This window comes from Schistocerca piceifrons, chromosome X, assembly GCF_021461385.2.
Source record: "Schistocerca piceifrons isolate TAMUIC-IGC-003096 chromosome X, iqSchPice1.1, whole genome shotgun sequence".
In the NCBI taxonomy this organism is placed as follows: domain Eukaryota; kingdom Metazoa; phylum Arthropoda; class Insecta; order Orthoptera; family Acrididae; genus Schistocerca; species Schistocerca piceifrons.
Window position 1 is genome coordinate 62,047,897 of NC_060149.1, and position 13,911 is coordinate 62,061,807.

The window sequence follows — 13,911 nt, forward strand, 5'->3', positions numbered from 1 at the left end:
TCATCTGCTTTGCTGCTGACTGCTGAGCTGTAATGTCACTGTTTGTGTTTTGTTGTGCTATTTTTGTTGTGATTTTGTTTTTCAAAAATGAGTGATGATGCAGTTGCTGGTGCATTGCACGGTTACCTTCTACTGCAGTTGGGAAAAATAAATTGATTATCTTGAGTTTGTAGAAACTCAAAACACAACTTTCTGTTGCCTTCACTGTACACTTCATATGTAGTACACAGAGGCAGAGTTATTTCATCCAGTTAATGCATTCAGTCAAACATTTCCACAGTAAGTGAAAAAGCACAAAAATTATCTGTCTTCAAAATGTTAAAACAGTCTGATATATTATCTGGGTATCTTACTCTTGAAGATATTCTGCTAAATGAAACTAGGGGGAAAAAAGTCAACAGGCTGATATAATTCAGTCACTGCAAGCACTGAAAAAAATGCAACTGAACTTAGCAAATGCTCTCTTAAAGTTGCTTGGGTTCCCTATTCACCCACTGAAGCAGATATTTTTTTCTCCAAGTATAATTTCATTGTCAGTGACTGATTATAACATGTGCTACGTTATCTTTCACAAAGTAAGGCATGGTCAGAATGGCCTAATGACAATGTAATTTAAGTGTTATGTACTCATAATAAGGAATCTAGTAAAACAATATTATATGTTTATCATTTACTTGTACATCTACAATTCATGTAAATCATTCAGAACCACAAAGATGAAACCTCTAATGATTAATTTTAGAATTTCATCAAAATGAAATTAAAGCGATATGGGAATATCTACATCGTGAAATAACGTGTCAATCAGTATCCTTCTCACAAAATCATACAGAAATTAATGTGAGAAAATCATGCCTCTACTTGTGTCAAATATTAAGGTAGACAGTCTGTTGGCAGTGTACAAAAAAAATTAAGCTTCTAACTCAATGTACACAAAAGATATGGCCATTTATGCCACATATTTTATAGTTGTAGACTCACTCATCAAAACCTATGGATGAACCATCAATACACATAATTAAGATCATACAGAACCCTCACAGCACAAGTCCCACACCTCAGACCATTTTACGTTATATTTGTTTTTGTTCTTTAAATCATTCATCTAAATGAAAGATACAAGGCCACATTTTCTTTTTAATTCCAAGGGTGTAAGGTTACTGTTCTCTCAGCTTGTGTGAATATCAATATGTGCATATGACTCTAACAAGCAATATGCATTAGTGGGTTGTGAGGATAGGTAAGACCTTATCTCTGGTCACAACAATGGCCAGGTCTTGCCCTGTGTTTATCACTATTGACAGCTTGAGTCATACATAGTAAATGACTGCATGGGTAGGTAGCAAGAATTTGACTATGAGATAATTTGCATGAACACGATAAAGTCGATAGTGTGAAATGTTTCAAAGTTTAATTATGCTTTGAAACATATAGATTGATACAAAAGTGGTGGAATACAGTATTCTGTGAAGTTTGATTATAGCGGAAAAAAATTACTGTCAGAATAAACTGTTATAAACTGGAAACCTTGCATAAGACAATTAAGTCAGTTTTGTCATTCATACCACATCCACCTTTCAGACAAGAGAGAAAGAAGAGATCTACGAGATGGCACAGAATGAGAGTATAATGGTAAACACGTTTTAACACCCTGTACACATTCCTCCCAAACCTCAACCCATTCCCCCTCATTTGCTTCACTTGGACCTTCTCGGTCCAATAAGCCACATTTCTCAATGTCAAACCTCCATTTCAGGGATGGCTCTATCAGTACCTTCATCCAAATCCATCTCATCAACAGCAACAATACCTCCATTTCAACAACTGCCACTCATTCTACACTAAGTGCTCTCTTCCTTACAACTTAGCCATGTATAGCCATCTCATCTGCAGTGTTCATTTAGGACACCCTTTAGAAGACACAACAAATAGTTTACGCACACACACAAGACCTTAAACAAGTCTACCACGTGTCAGCTGTCCACTACTTCAGTATCATGTTGTCATCTAGACTTCAATTAAATTAGCATGGTGATTGACATTTCTGAGAGACGAGTGGTAGGGGCCAGTTGCCATCCAATAAACGTTCTCACTCTACTATTGCATGTTCACTGTTTTGCCTGTTCGTGTACACACAAAGCCTTGGTAGGAATGGCTGGTTGCACGAGGCAGAGGAGAGAGCCAAAATGTACAAAATTTGTGTCATTCATTTCACCTTTCTGAAAGTTTACTTTATATACCACTGTCACTTTCCCCTTTCCTGCAGCAGTTGTAAGTGGTGCATGGGAAGAATGATTGTTGGAAGACCTCTGAGAATCTCCGTGACACTTTTGGACTTCTGCTCTTCTTTGAACGATCTCTATTTCACCTGTAAATCCCATTTAGCATCTGATTACAGCTTCAGACTGAGGAATCTACCACATGTAAAGTATCAAACAAGGGTTTTGTAAGCTACCTCATTTCTTGGTAGAAAACACTTCCTGAGGATTCTCCCAATAAATCCCAGTCTGGCATCCGCCTTTCCTCAGATCGTTTTGTGTTGTTGTTCCATTTTAAATTGCTCTATACATTTACTCTCAGATATTTAACGCACACAACTGCTTCCAGGGATTTTTCAACGACTGTGTTACCTTACAACTATGGGTCTTCAGCCTAATTCTGCATCATACATTACATTTGTGTATCTTGACAATCAACTGCCAATCCTTACATGAAGTGTCATTCTCATCATGTCTTCCTGCATCCACTATAATTTTCTATTATTGCAACATCTCTATATACAACAGCACCATTCACAAACAGTTTCATGGAAGTTCCAATGTTATCCACTTGGTCATTTATAAACAGGGTATTCCACACTTTGAGAGGTAGTAGTATGGACCAAATCAAAACAAAAATGGCCAGTAAATATGGTCTCTATATACATACCTTATGACATATCAGCAAAACATCTCTTCTACTGCAAGCTCTTTGTTATTACAAATAATCTACTGAATGCAGTAAACAAATGACAACACATTCCTCTGTTAATGTCCATGGATACAGTATGCAGTAAACATCTGTTAACATTGTTGCCGTAAACCATATTCTCAGTTGTGGGTAAGTTCAGCACATTCTTGAATTCTAATGGAATCAGTTTGTGTTCTGATAAGTTTGTGAAACACTTTTACATTTTAGTTTTATCTTTGCACTTACCAGCATAATGGAAACCTATTATCCCACAAGGAAAATAGCAGACATGATGATCTGTTATGGTCTGGCAAATAGAAGCAACTGTCAAATGCTGAAAAATATCCAGAATGCAGGGTCCCATTTGCACAATTATTTAGTTATTTTTTCCAAATACTAGCAGACTCTGGTTCTGTAGATACAAAACAACAGTGTGTGGCAGACCTCTCACCACTGATACTCCTGTTGTGGAGGCGGGAGCATTGCAAGAAGTGGAAGAGGATCCTGAAAATAGTGTACATAGAATTCCATCATTTATCAGGGTTAGTCATCCTCTAGTCTGAACAATCCTCTATGAACAATTCCTATAACCACATCATGGACATCCTGTTCAAGCCTTTCAGCCACAATATCACCCTGTCAGAATGCAGTTCTGCCAATGGCAGTTGCAAAGATGTGGTGGTGGTAATTCACTTTTCAGAACAAAGATAATATTGACATATGAGGCTTGTTTCAGGAAAATGGGATCATCACTATTCATAAACAACATATGTGGGCTGATGAAAATCCACAAGCAATTGAAGAAGCAAGGCATTAGTGCCAATTTTCAATTGGTGTGTGGCAAGAATTATTGGCAACAGACTAATAGCATCTTACATACTACCAAACGGGTTGACTGGTGCGAGATATCACCAGTTCTTATCAAATGAATCTCCTATGAGGTACCTCCAACAATAGCTGAAGATGTGGTTCATGCACGATGGAGCACCAGCTCATTTTCTCTGGAATGTCCGAAAACACCTCACACACACATGTAATGGGCTATGGATTGATAGGGCAGATCCAGTGTGTTAGCTAGCTAGTATCCCAATCTTAATCCTGTGGAATTTTGGTTATGTGGCCACTTGAAATCTTCGGTGTATGTATAAACACTATAAGAATGCATAATCAATGTCCGGCACTGCATCAGTGTCCAACGTGGAGTTTTTCAGGCAGTACTCATTCCCTATGATGTCTGACATAAACATGAATTACTTTGAACGGACAGCATATTGAGCACCTCCTTTAGCAATGGCCCACAAGTGCAGGTCTTATGTAATAGCAAGCAGATTACTTTAGAAGCTCTGCTGTTTCACAGTAAGAGAATAGTGTGTTCTCATTTGTTTACTGCATTCTGTAGGTCATTTGTAATAAAGAGTTTGCAATAGAGCATTTCCCAATAGTGAAAATTCTTAGCTTTTAATGTATACATTTTAGCATCCAAGTTTACTGGACATTTTTGTTCTGTTTTGGTCCATACTACAACTCTCAGAATATGGGACACTTTTTCTAATGCCCATTATTTTAGATAGTGTTGGTCCTATAATATTCCCTTGGGGTAGCCCAAAATTACTTTTACATCTGAAGATCTCTCACCATTAAGAACAACATGCTGTGGTGTATTTGGTATAAACTATTCAGTCCAAGCACAAAGCTGGTCTGATGTTCAGTACACTTTTATTTTATTAATTAGGTGACAGTGTCAAACTGTGCCAAATGCTTTCCAGAAGTCAAAAGAAACACAGTATCATCCTAGGCATTCCTGTCTCATAAATGAACAAAGTGAGCTGGGATTAACATGATCTTATAGCAGATATTTGCAGCCTCCAGAAAGATTGTAACACTCAAGTGCATAAAAACTAACAAAACACACAAAGTTATAATGTTAAGTTAATATATTTAGAACTACTAACCAGTAGCTGTATGTAACAATGCAATTCTATCAGCCATCTGAGAACTCTCATCCAGCAGACTGTCAATCATTTCTGGTTCAACAACACGTTTCCACTTCTTCCGTTTCTTCTGAAACATTTTAGTCAATGCATACATTATGTACACAACACTTTGTTATATGTTAATCTCATTTAGTTCTATACATTTTGCCATTATCTAGAGAGAATTTAATAGCACATCACACTAATGATCAACTACAAAGAAACAAAAATTAATTTCTCTTCTGTGTAAGAGCAAACAAATCTTGCCCCAATATGAGTAAGCAATACTTCTTACTAGTACATAGAAAAATATGGTTAAAAAGTTGTAAGCGAAGGAAGTTGGTATTTCATAAGATTAAAGGTTGTATACCTTTTGTAAGAGACCTCTTCAATATTATCACACTTTTTCAAAGGATAACTTTCTTAATACCCTGTCTTTCACAAACATCAGTAATATAGTTCAATATACCCATTTACACTCATGGAAAATTGTAAATCAATAATCACATGTTGCGGTACTGTTGTTGGCATTGGTAGTACCCACATTCAAAAATATTATAATTTACATATTTCTTCTTCACTTTGTACCCTTTTTTTTTATAGAAAAATCATTACGCCCGCATTAAAAATTCAATCGTAATCTCTAGTTATAGACTCTAACACAAAAAAACAACAACAATGTCCCTGAGAGATAGGAGACAAGCAGTGGAAACTCGCATCATGTGCAGGCAGGCATTATCTTGCTGAAATGTATGCCCTGGACAGCTTGTCATGAAGGGCAACAAAATTGGGCGTAGAATATCATCAAAATACCACTGTGCTGTAAGGGTGCCACAGATGACAACCAAAGGGGTCCTGTTATGAAAAGAAATGGCATCCTAGGCCATTACTCTTGGTTGTCAGGCCATATGGCAGGCGACAGTCAGGTTGATATCCCATCGGTGTCAAGGGTGAATCCAGACAATCTCACTGACTGGAGTAGAGTTGTCTTCAGAGATGTGTCCCACTTTGACCTGAGCTCCAATGAAAAGCAAAGATGTGTCTGGAGACACTCCAGACAGCAATGGGACACTACTGCCCACCATACGGCCCGATAACCAGGAGTGACAATCTATTGTGCCATTTCTTTTCATAGCAGGGACCCTTTTGGTGTCATCTGCAGCACCCTTACAGCACAGTGATACATCTATGATATTCTAGGTCCTGTTTTGTTGCCCTTCATGGAAAGCCATCTTTGCCATACATTTCAGCAAGATAATGTCTGTCCACACCTGTCGAGTGTTTCTACTGCTCGTCTTTGTCCTTGCCAAGTCCTAACTTGGCCACCAAAGGTCACCGGATCTCTCCCCAATTGAAAATATTTAGAGCATTATGGGCAGGTCCCTCCAAGCAGCTCATGATTTTGATGATCTAATGTGCCAATTGGAAAAAAATTGGCACAATATCCCTCAGGAGGACATCCAACAGCTCAATCAATCAATAGTGCAATGAACAACTGCTTGCATAATCAGCAGAGATGGACCAACACATTACTGACTTGCTCAATTTGTGAAGCTCTCTCTCTTGAATAAATCATCCAATTTTTCTGAAATGTAAGTATTTGTCATTGAGTGTATACACAATTTGGTCACCTAGCATTGAAAAGACAGGAATACTGAAAACACCAGTATCATATTGAGGAAACTAGTGATCCAATAAAGGAATCATCACAATGAATTTTATGGATTCAAAAACTTGATAATTTGAAAGTTTCACCTAAGTCAGGAAAGAAGAATAATCAATACACTCGCAAAATGCGCAAGACGAAAGGTGACCTGCATTATGACAGATGTAAGATACAACACCTGGAATGTGTTCTGAGTGGAAAGCATGCTCCACCAGTTGCACGAGAAGTTTCAGGAAACCTATCACCTGATGACGTGACACATCAGAAAAAAAATGTTGTGGATGGCCTTGCTGCCATGCATCCCCATGGTGATGGGCAGAATTGGTCGTATATTGTGCAAACACAGCATTGAGTCTATTTACAAACCAACCAAGAAGATAGGATAGCGTCTCATATTGGCAAAGGACAAGACGGACCAACTCGCAATGTTGGGAATATACTGCATGCTGTGTACACATGGAATAGTCTATGCTGGAGTGATTGGATGATCCATCAATACCAGGTTCATCAAATGCAAAATGTATGGCTGATTGGGACAGGTGAAGAAATCGGCAAAGGCAGAGTACATGCCATGCGAGATCGACACATGATAAAATTCACTGACACACAGGTTCTTATATTGGATTCCCATGTTGCACTAAACTACCATTGAGAGTAACAAGGGGAGAACTACATCATTAACGACCAGGAAAAAGCCCTCAGACCTAGGTGTGATAGTACCTACATCTCCAGCTGCAGGCTTAACTCCAGTCCACCACTAGCAAATGGAGGGTGAACCTTTGACAATGCCAGTTACTTGTGATGGCAAAACATGAGAAAAATCATTGAAGAAACATCAGCCAAATATCCCGAAACAAAAGCCAACAAGCAATACATTACTTATAGGCCACAAAAGTCTTAACAATTTTGAACTTACCTTCTGTTCCATCTCTTCTTCACGCCGTTTACGATACTGCTCGGCTTTGTGTTGCTTCACCATATCTTTTAGATTTGCTATGTACTCATCAGTCTGCTGGAGGAGGAGTGATAGCCGTTTATCTTTTTTCTGATCAATCAGCTTTCTATGGGCAGAAATAAGGTACAAAATAAGTTTTCTCAAACATTCACTAGCTGCTATTTTTCTTTAATAAATTTTTGCTAGTGTCAGGCATCTTTGTGTAAACAGTTTCACTTAACTGTGCAATTAACAGCTTTAATAAGAGGGAAAACTACTAGTATTTTTACTAGAAGCTTTCCAGGATTGGCCAGCAAAGTAATGAGTTCAGACAAATTTAATATTTGTTCACAGGCCACGAAATGAACAGATACCACCTACACAATGATTATTCAGATGTTGATAGAAGTAAAAGTACCCACTCACCATATAGTTAAGCCACTGAGTGGGTAACAGGCACTTGAACAAGATTGAAATTATTGTGCTTTCAATCTTGTTTATGTGCCAGCTGATCAGGCAATGCCTTAATTACACAGTGGGTTGGTATCTTTACTCCTTGCATTATTTGTATTCCCAGATTTGCATGACTTCCCAGTGCCACATTAATTACATGCAGAGTAAATTCAAACTCTAACAATAGATTTTCAGAAACTGATCATGACTGTTTGTTGTTTTCATAGACTGAACACTTGACTTCCGGTGACTTGTTACAGAATAATTCATTTAATTTATTATTCAAGTTCCTTTTTGACTTTACTAAATTGAGATTACATGCAGACCATGGCAGGTATATATAATACAGAATGTAATTCACATTGGTAAAAAATTTGGAGGGGTTTGATTTCCTCTGAATCATGGCATCCCAAACTTGGACAGTGGTAGGACACTATCATATGCACAGCAATAAGTACCAAACACTTACAAACGGTGAGTAAACTCAACGAACATGTTACAATACAGCGTGTAACAATACAGTACTGTTTCTTTACAGAAGCTGTTGAAAACATTAACTACAGTGACCATACAGACTGTACGCCTATGCACCACAAGCTGTTTCATATTCTTGATAACCAAGAGATAATGTAAAACAATCCTGACTGTACCACTTCTTATCTGCAATTAACATTGACGGAAACAAAACCCATGAGAATTAAGCAAATCACAATTAAAATCTCAGAGCAGACAGACAAGACGGCAGTTAACTGTGTTGTCAACAGTGCGTTTCACAAATCAGTGGAAACATTTTCATTAGAAACATGACATCTTCCATATTATACACACTGTCACTGGTGTGCAGGGAGTTTGGTACACTCAACAAAGATAAATATGTCAGTAGTTTGAAATAATTACTCTTACCTCTATAATGAGGCACCGGGCATGCCTGTTTCTTATGTTAAAGCACTCAGCAAACTATAATTATCAGTCTTGAGACTTAATGGGTGGACTTCACAGCTATCGCATGCTAGAAAAATGTTCAGCAATGTAATGTTGATGTCATGTCTAATAAACACACTGATCACAGACGCAAAACTAATGCTCCTCCTGAAGTACTGGCCGACAGACTTCATATACGCAAAAGCTAGACATGACATGACGAACAGTTTCAGTAAATACAGCTTTATATTTGTATTTGATCATAATCAGTGTCATTTCTTATTACAAGGAATCGAACAATGATGTTCCTTAACATTTCCACTCCAGTGTCCAGTGGTGCTCAAAACTGTCAATTTTGTTTTCCACTCAGATGTCAAGCATCATTAGACACAGTTTTTCATAGCTCACATGCTCTATCTTGAATCTGACTGTATTAGACATCAATGCTGCACAGTACTGCCATCTAGGGAAGCCTGTGTTAACTCAAGTGTGTAACTGTGGCAGTTATGTTGAGAGAAAGGTTATAATTATTATGTTCACATTAATTGGTGTGAAATGGCTAGTTTTTTATCTGCAGTTCTTTCTGAGGATGAGATCTAAATGAAAACGAGAGTGGTAATTATTCAGATGATGTCAGTGATTTTCTTGTAAACAACTCATGTGAAACAATGATGAAAAGAGTCTATCCTGAATAGTTTCAAAAAATATCACCCTGAAGAGTTTCGAAAAGAAAAAAAAAATTTTTAAATCACAGAATTAAAAGTTTTGAATTGTTATTCTTATGTAAAAGTATCTTAATGAAAGCTCACTTTTTGTTTTAATGTATACCCTAACTGTTGGCCACTGACATAATTTCCACAAAGAGACTTGTGCAATTCTCTATGGCAAGCTTGTCGTCCGGGTGGTGGCAATTTAAGTAAGAGTGCATGGAGATGCCCTGTGTGTGCATTATGGAGTGCAAAGTGTTAAGTCCATGTTCTGCCAGTTGTCTGGTTACATAGCCAGGCTATTCTTGTTTCATTTCTATTACAATTACCAACATCCTCAACATCTCGAAATTGACAGCAGTGAGATTTTTGAGGAAGATCTAAGAGTATAGCAAAGGACATAGGGGTGGTGTATTTCTCTCAGACAAAAAAACCAAAGCCATCGGAATAGAAACTGAGGTTGCACGTGAGACTTTTTGGACAAGACTCAGTGTTAAGGATGGATACAAAATTGTAAATGGATATTTCTATGAAACACCAGACTCCCCTCCTCCCTCTTCTCCCACCCCCGCCTTCGAGTTAACACATTTCTTTGAAAAAACTTCACAAGACTGTATGTGCCCCAAATTGTACTGTCATCACTGGAGGAGCCTTTCACCATCCAACGATCAATTTGGAAAACTACAGTTTGGAAGTGGTGGGTGTGACAAGGCATCCTGTGAAACTTTATTAAATTCTCTGAGAATGATGTACAACAGACAGAAGCCCACTCATAATGTACATATAATACACCTAAGGGCAACAACTAAACATTATCTCTTTGAGGATATCCATATTGAAACTAGTATCAGTGACTATGAGGCAGTTGTAGCAGCAATTATTACTGAAGTACAAATGGCAATTAACACAAGTAATAATATTTACATGTCCGGTAAGCTAGGTCTTTACCTAGCTTACCGGACATGTAAATATTATTACTTCTGCATCACTATCATTTACTCGTTTCCCTATCCTTTTGCAAATAGTGTGCATGAAGAATGACTGATGGTGCGTCTTGGTATAAGCTTAAATTTCTCAGATTTTGCCAACATGGTCATATTGTAACTGATTCTTCTTGGGATGTACACACTATGAACATACAGTGTCTCTTGTAGTGCCTGCCACCAGAATTGGATGAACATCTCCAGTTCACCCAGTTACTACACAAGCCCATGTCAAAATGCACCACTCTTCATTAAATCTCTATTTCCTCTATTAATTCCACTTTGTGTAGACCGACAAGTAATACTCGAGAACCATCAAATACAATGATTTTATAAGCTACCTCTTTGATGGATGAATTAAAATTTCCTTATGATTCTTCCAGTGACTCTGTGGCATTTGCTTTTTCTAGCACTAATTTTATGTGACTGTTCCACTTTAAGTCCCTCTGGACACACGCTAGTACATATTTAAATATTGTGACTGTTTTCAGCAACTGGTTGTCACTTGATTAATCATGTGATTTTTTCTAGTAATTGATGGCCAACTGTGTAATCAAGTGAGTTTTCTGACTAATAGTTTAATCAGACAATAACGATTCTTTGCAAATATTTTTGTGCAATAGACCTCATTCATGTATCAAATATCAGCCCATGCACCAAACATTGATTCTACACAACATTTCTAGCATTTTCCTACAATTTCTGGTGTTGTGATCTACACAAGAGCATCATCTGAGATCATCATCATCATCTGAGATCATCATCATCATCTGAGATCATCATCATCATCTGAGATCATCATCATCATCTGAGATCATCATCATCATCTGAGATCATCATCATCATCTGAGATCATCATCATCATCTGAGATCATCATCATCATCTGAGATCATCATCTGAGATCATCATCATCATCTGAGATCATCATCATCAAGCTTCTGCTTGTTGAGAACCTCCATCGCTTTTGCTTTCACCCCTTCCACACTATTAAATCTTGCCCCCTTAAGCACCAGTGTGACCTTAGGAAATAAGAAAAAGTAACAGGGAGCCAGGTTGAGCGAATACACTGGGTGGTCCAACACAGTGATGTGTTTCGCAACAAATGTCTTTACAGACAAGGACACAAGGCAGAATGGGCTGGCACATCATCTTCGTGAAGTATCCAGGACTTACTGTTCTGCAAGTAGGAACTTTGTCTCCTCACTCATTGATGATCGGCAGCCAGAACCGTGATTTAATAATTTTCACTGACTGTCTGACCTAAGAGGATGATTTTCATGGATTAATTTACCAATTTTCGCAGTGTCATCATCTATTTTGATGCTGACGGTCATCCTGTGCATGAATCATCTTCAGTCATTTCATGTTTCTCCTTAAGCCTTTTGCATTAATCCAAAACGTGTTCACAATTAACTTTGATTTCCATACACTTCCTTCAATGTGGCATGACTGTACTTGAGGAATAACTTGCTGCTCAACCTGAACACTCTGCATTTCCCACCAAAATGGAAGCCCATGGACTTCAGTCCAGCCTCTCTCTCTCTCTCTCTCTCTCTCTCTCTCTCTCTCTCTCTCTCTCTCTCACACACACACACACACACACACACACACACACACACACACAATTTTTTTGGCTACATTGGCAAATAACATCAGAACCTGGATGAAGATGTTCCCTGATGATGCTGTGGTGTAAGTCACAACACCAGAAATTGTAGCAAAATGATAGAAATCTTGCATAGGATAGGAGCTTGGTACAAGAACTGGTGTTTAATTCTTAATATAAACAAATGCACTGTATAGCACAAAATAGTTAGTAAGAACCATTATTGTTTGAGTACACTATCTGCCATCAATTACTGGGAAACTTCACGTGATTACACAAATCGAAACCACTCACTGGGAACAATCAAGAGAGTTAAATATATACAAGTGTGTGCCCAGAATTACAAAGTGGAACAGTCACATAAAATTAGTTCTAGAAAAATCAAATGCCACAGAGTCATTAGAAAAATCATAAGGAAATTTTAATTCATCCATCAAAGAGGTAGCTTATAAATATCTTTGTATTTAATGGTTCTTGAGTATTAATTGTTAGTCCAGGGCAAGAAAAATTAAGAGACAGATTTAAAGAAGGGTGGTGCATTTTCTCATGGACTCGTTTAGTAACTGGAAGAGTGAACTGGAGATGTTCATCCAGTTCTGGTGGCATATGATTGGTTGGTAGGTTTGGGGAGAAAGGGACCAAACTATGTGGTCATCAGTCTCTTTAGCAGTACAACCAGGGTGGTAAAGTCCAATAAATTTAAGTTCATACCACGGCTCACAATCAGTTATTCTTCATGGACATTATTCGCAAAAGGCATAGAGAAGTGAGTACATGACAGGTATGCTTAAGTACCCTCTGCCACACAATGGCTAGCGGATTACAGATAAACATGTAGATATGTCACTGAGAAAAGGTCTAAGCATGCTACAGTTTACTTGTGAAAGCAGAGGACCTTTCTCGATAAGCACCAAAACTACTACACATATGCAATAAGGGAATCATAGTGGTTTCTTTTGGTTTCAGCATTCAGTTTTCATTAATTAAAATAGACTTTTCGCATTGTGTGAAAAATGCTTTACCACATAAATAATGTGATAAAAATATTTCAAATGAGACTTCTGTATACTGCAGAAAAATAAATAATATAGCATAATGGTTAAACAAGTTTAAGATTACATTTAAATAACTGTCTACACATTGTATATAAAATTATTTGTTAAAAGTAAGGCATTTAACCTGTAGCCTTCTTCGTCTTCTGCCATTAGCCGCCTCCATCTCTCTCTTGCTCTCCTCTCTAGCTCCTTCTTTTGTTCCCTCTCTGCATTAGCATGGTGAGTCATGACAGCACGATTAAGACGTTGTATCCGCGCATAATTGTTCCGGAAGTATTCCTTCACATCTTTACCATGCTGAAGAACAGCATTTAGGAACTCCTTGAAAAATAAAAGATGCATAGATATTTTACATACTTACATAGCAGACAGACTAAGATGCTTGTAATTGCTTTGCTTGACATGCATCAAAATACATTCACATATGGGGAATGGGTTAATGAAAAGGAAAAATTGATAAAATCATAAAAAGTGAGGAATAGTATAATCTGCTTTATTTACCTGGTGTTTCTGGCGTCTTTTTCGTTCTGCCTCAAGCCTCTGTTGTTTCTCCAATTTCTCCGTAGCCCTCGCTTCACGTAAACTAAATTTTTTTGGTCTCTTTTTTGCAAGTGAAGCAGTGTCCAACATGGTGTCCTTTTGCATGCATGCAATAACCTGAAA

At 37.7% G+C, this 13,911-nt stretch overlaps 1 protein-coding gene across 1 annotated transcript in view; it reads right to left on the reverse strand.

Annotated features, from left to right (window-relative positions):
* LOC124723063 (ATP-dependent helicase brm-like) overlaps positions 1 to 13,911 on the reverse strand; it is a 256,556-nt gene that overhangs the window by 186,035 nt on the left and 56,610 nt on the right. The window contains exons 7-10 of the mRNA XM_047248240.1: positions 13,750 to 13,905; positions 13,373 to 13,569; positions 7,505 to 7,649; positions 4,902 to 5,010 (exon numbers count right to left, since the gene is read on the reverse strand). Of these exons, the coding sequence (XP_047104196.1) occupies positions 4,902 to 5,010; positions 7,505 to 7,649; positions 13,373 to 13,569; positions 13,750 to 13,905 (607 nt within the window). The remainder of the gene's footprint in view (positions 1 to 4,901; positions 5,011 to 7,504; positions 7,650 to 13,372; positions 13,570 to 13,749; positions 13,906 to 13,911) is intronic.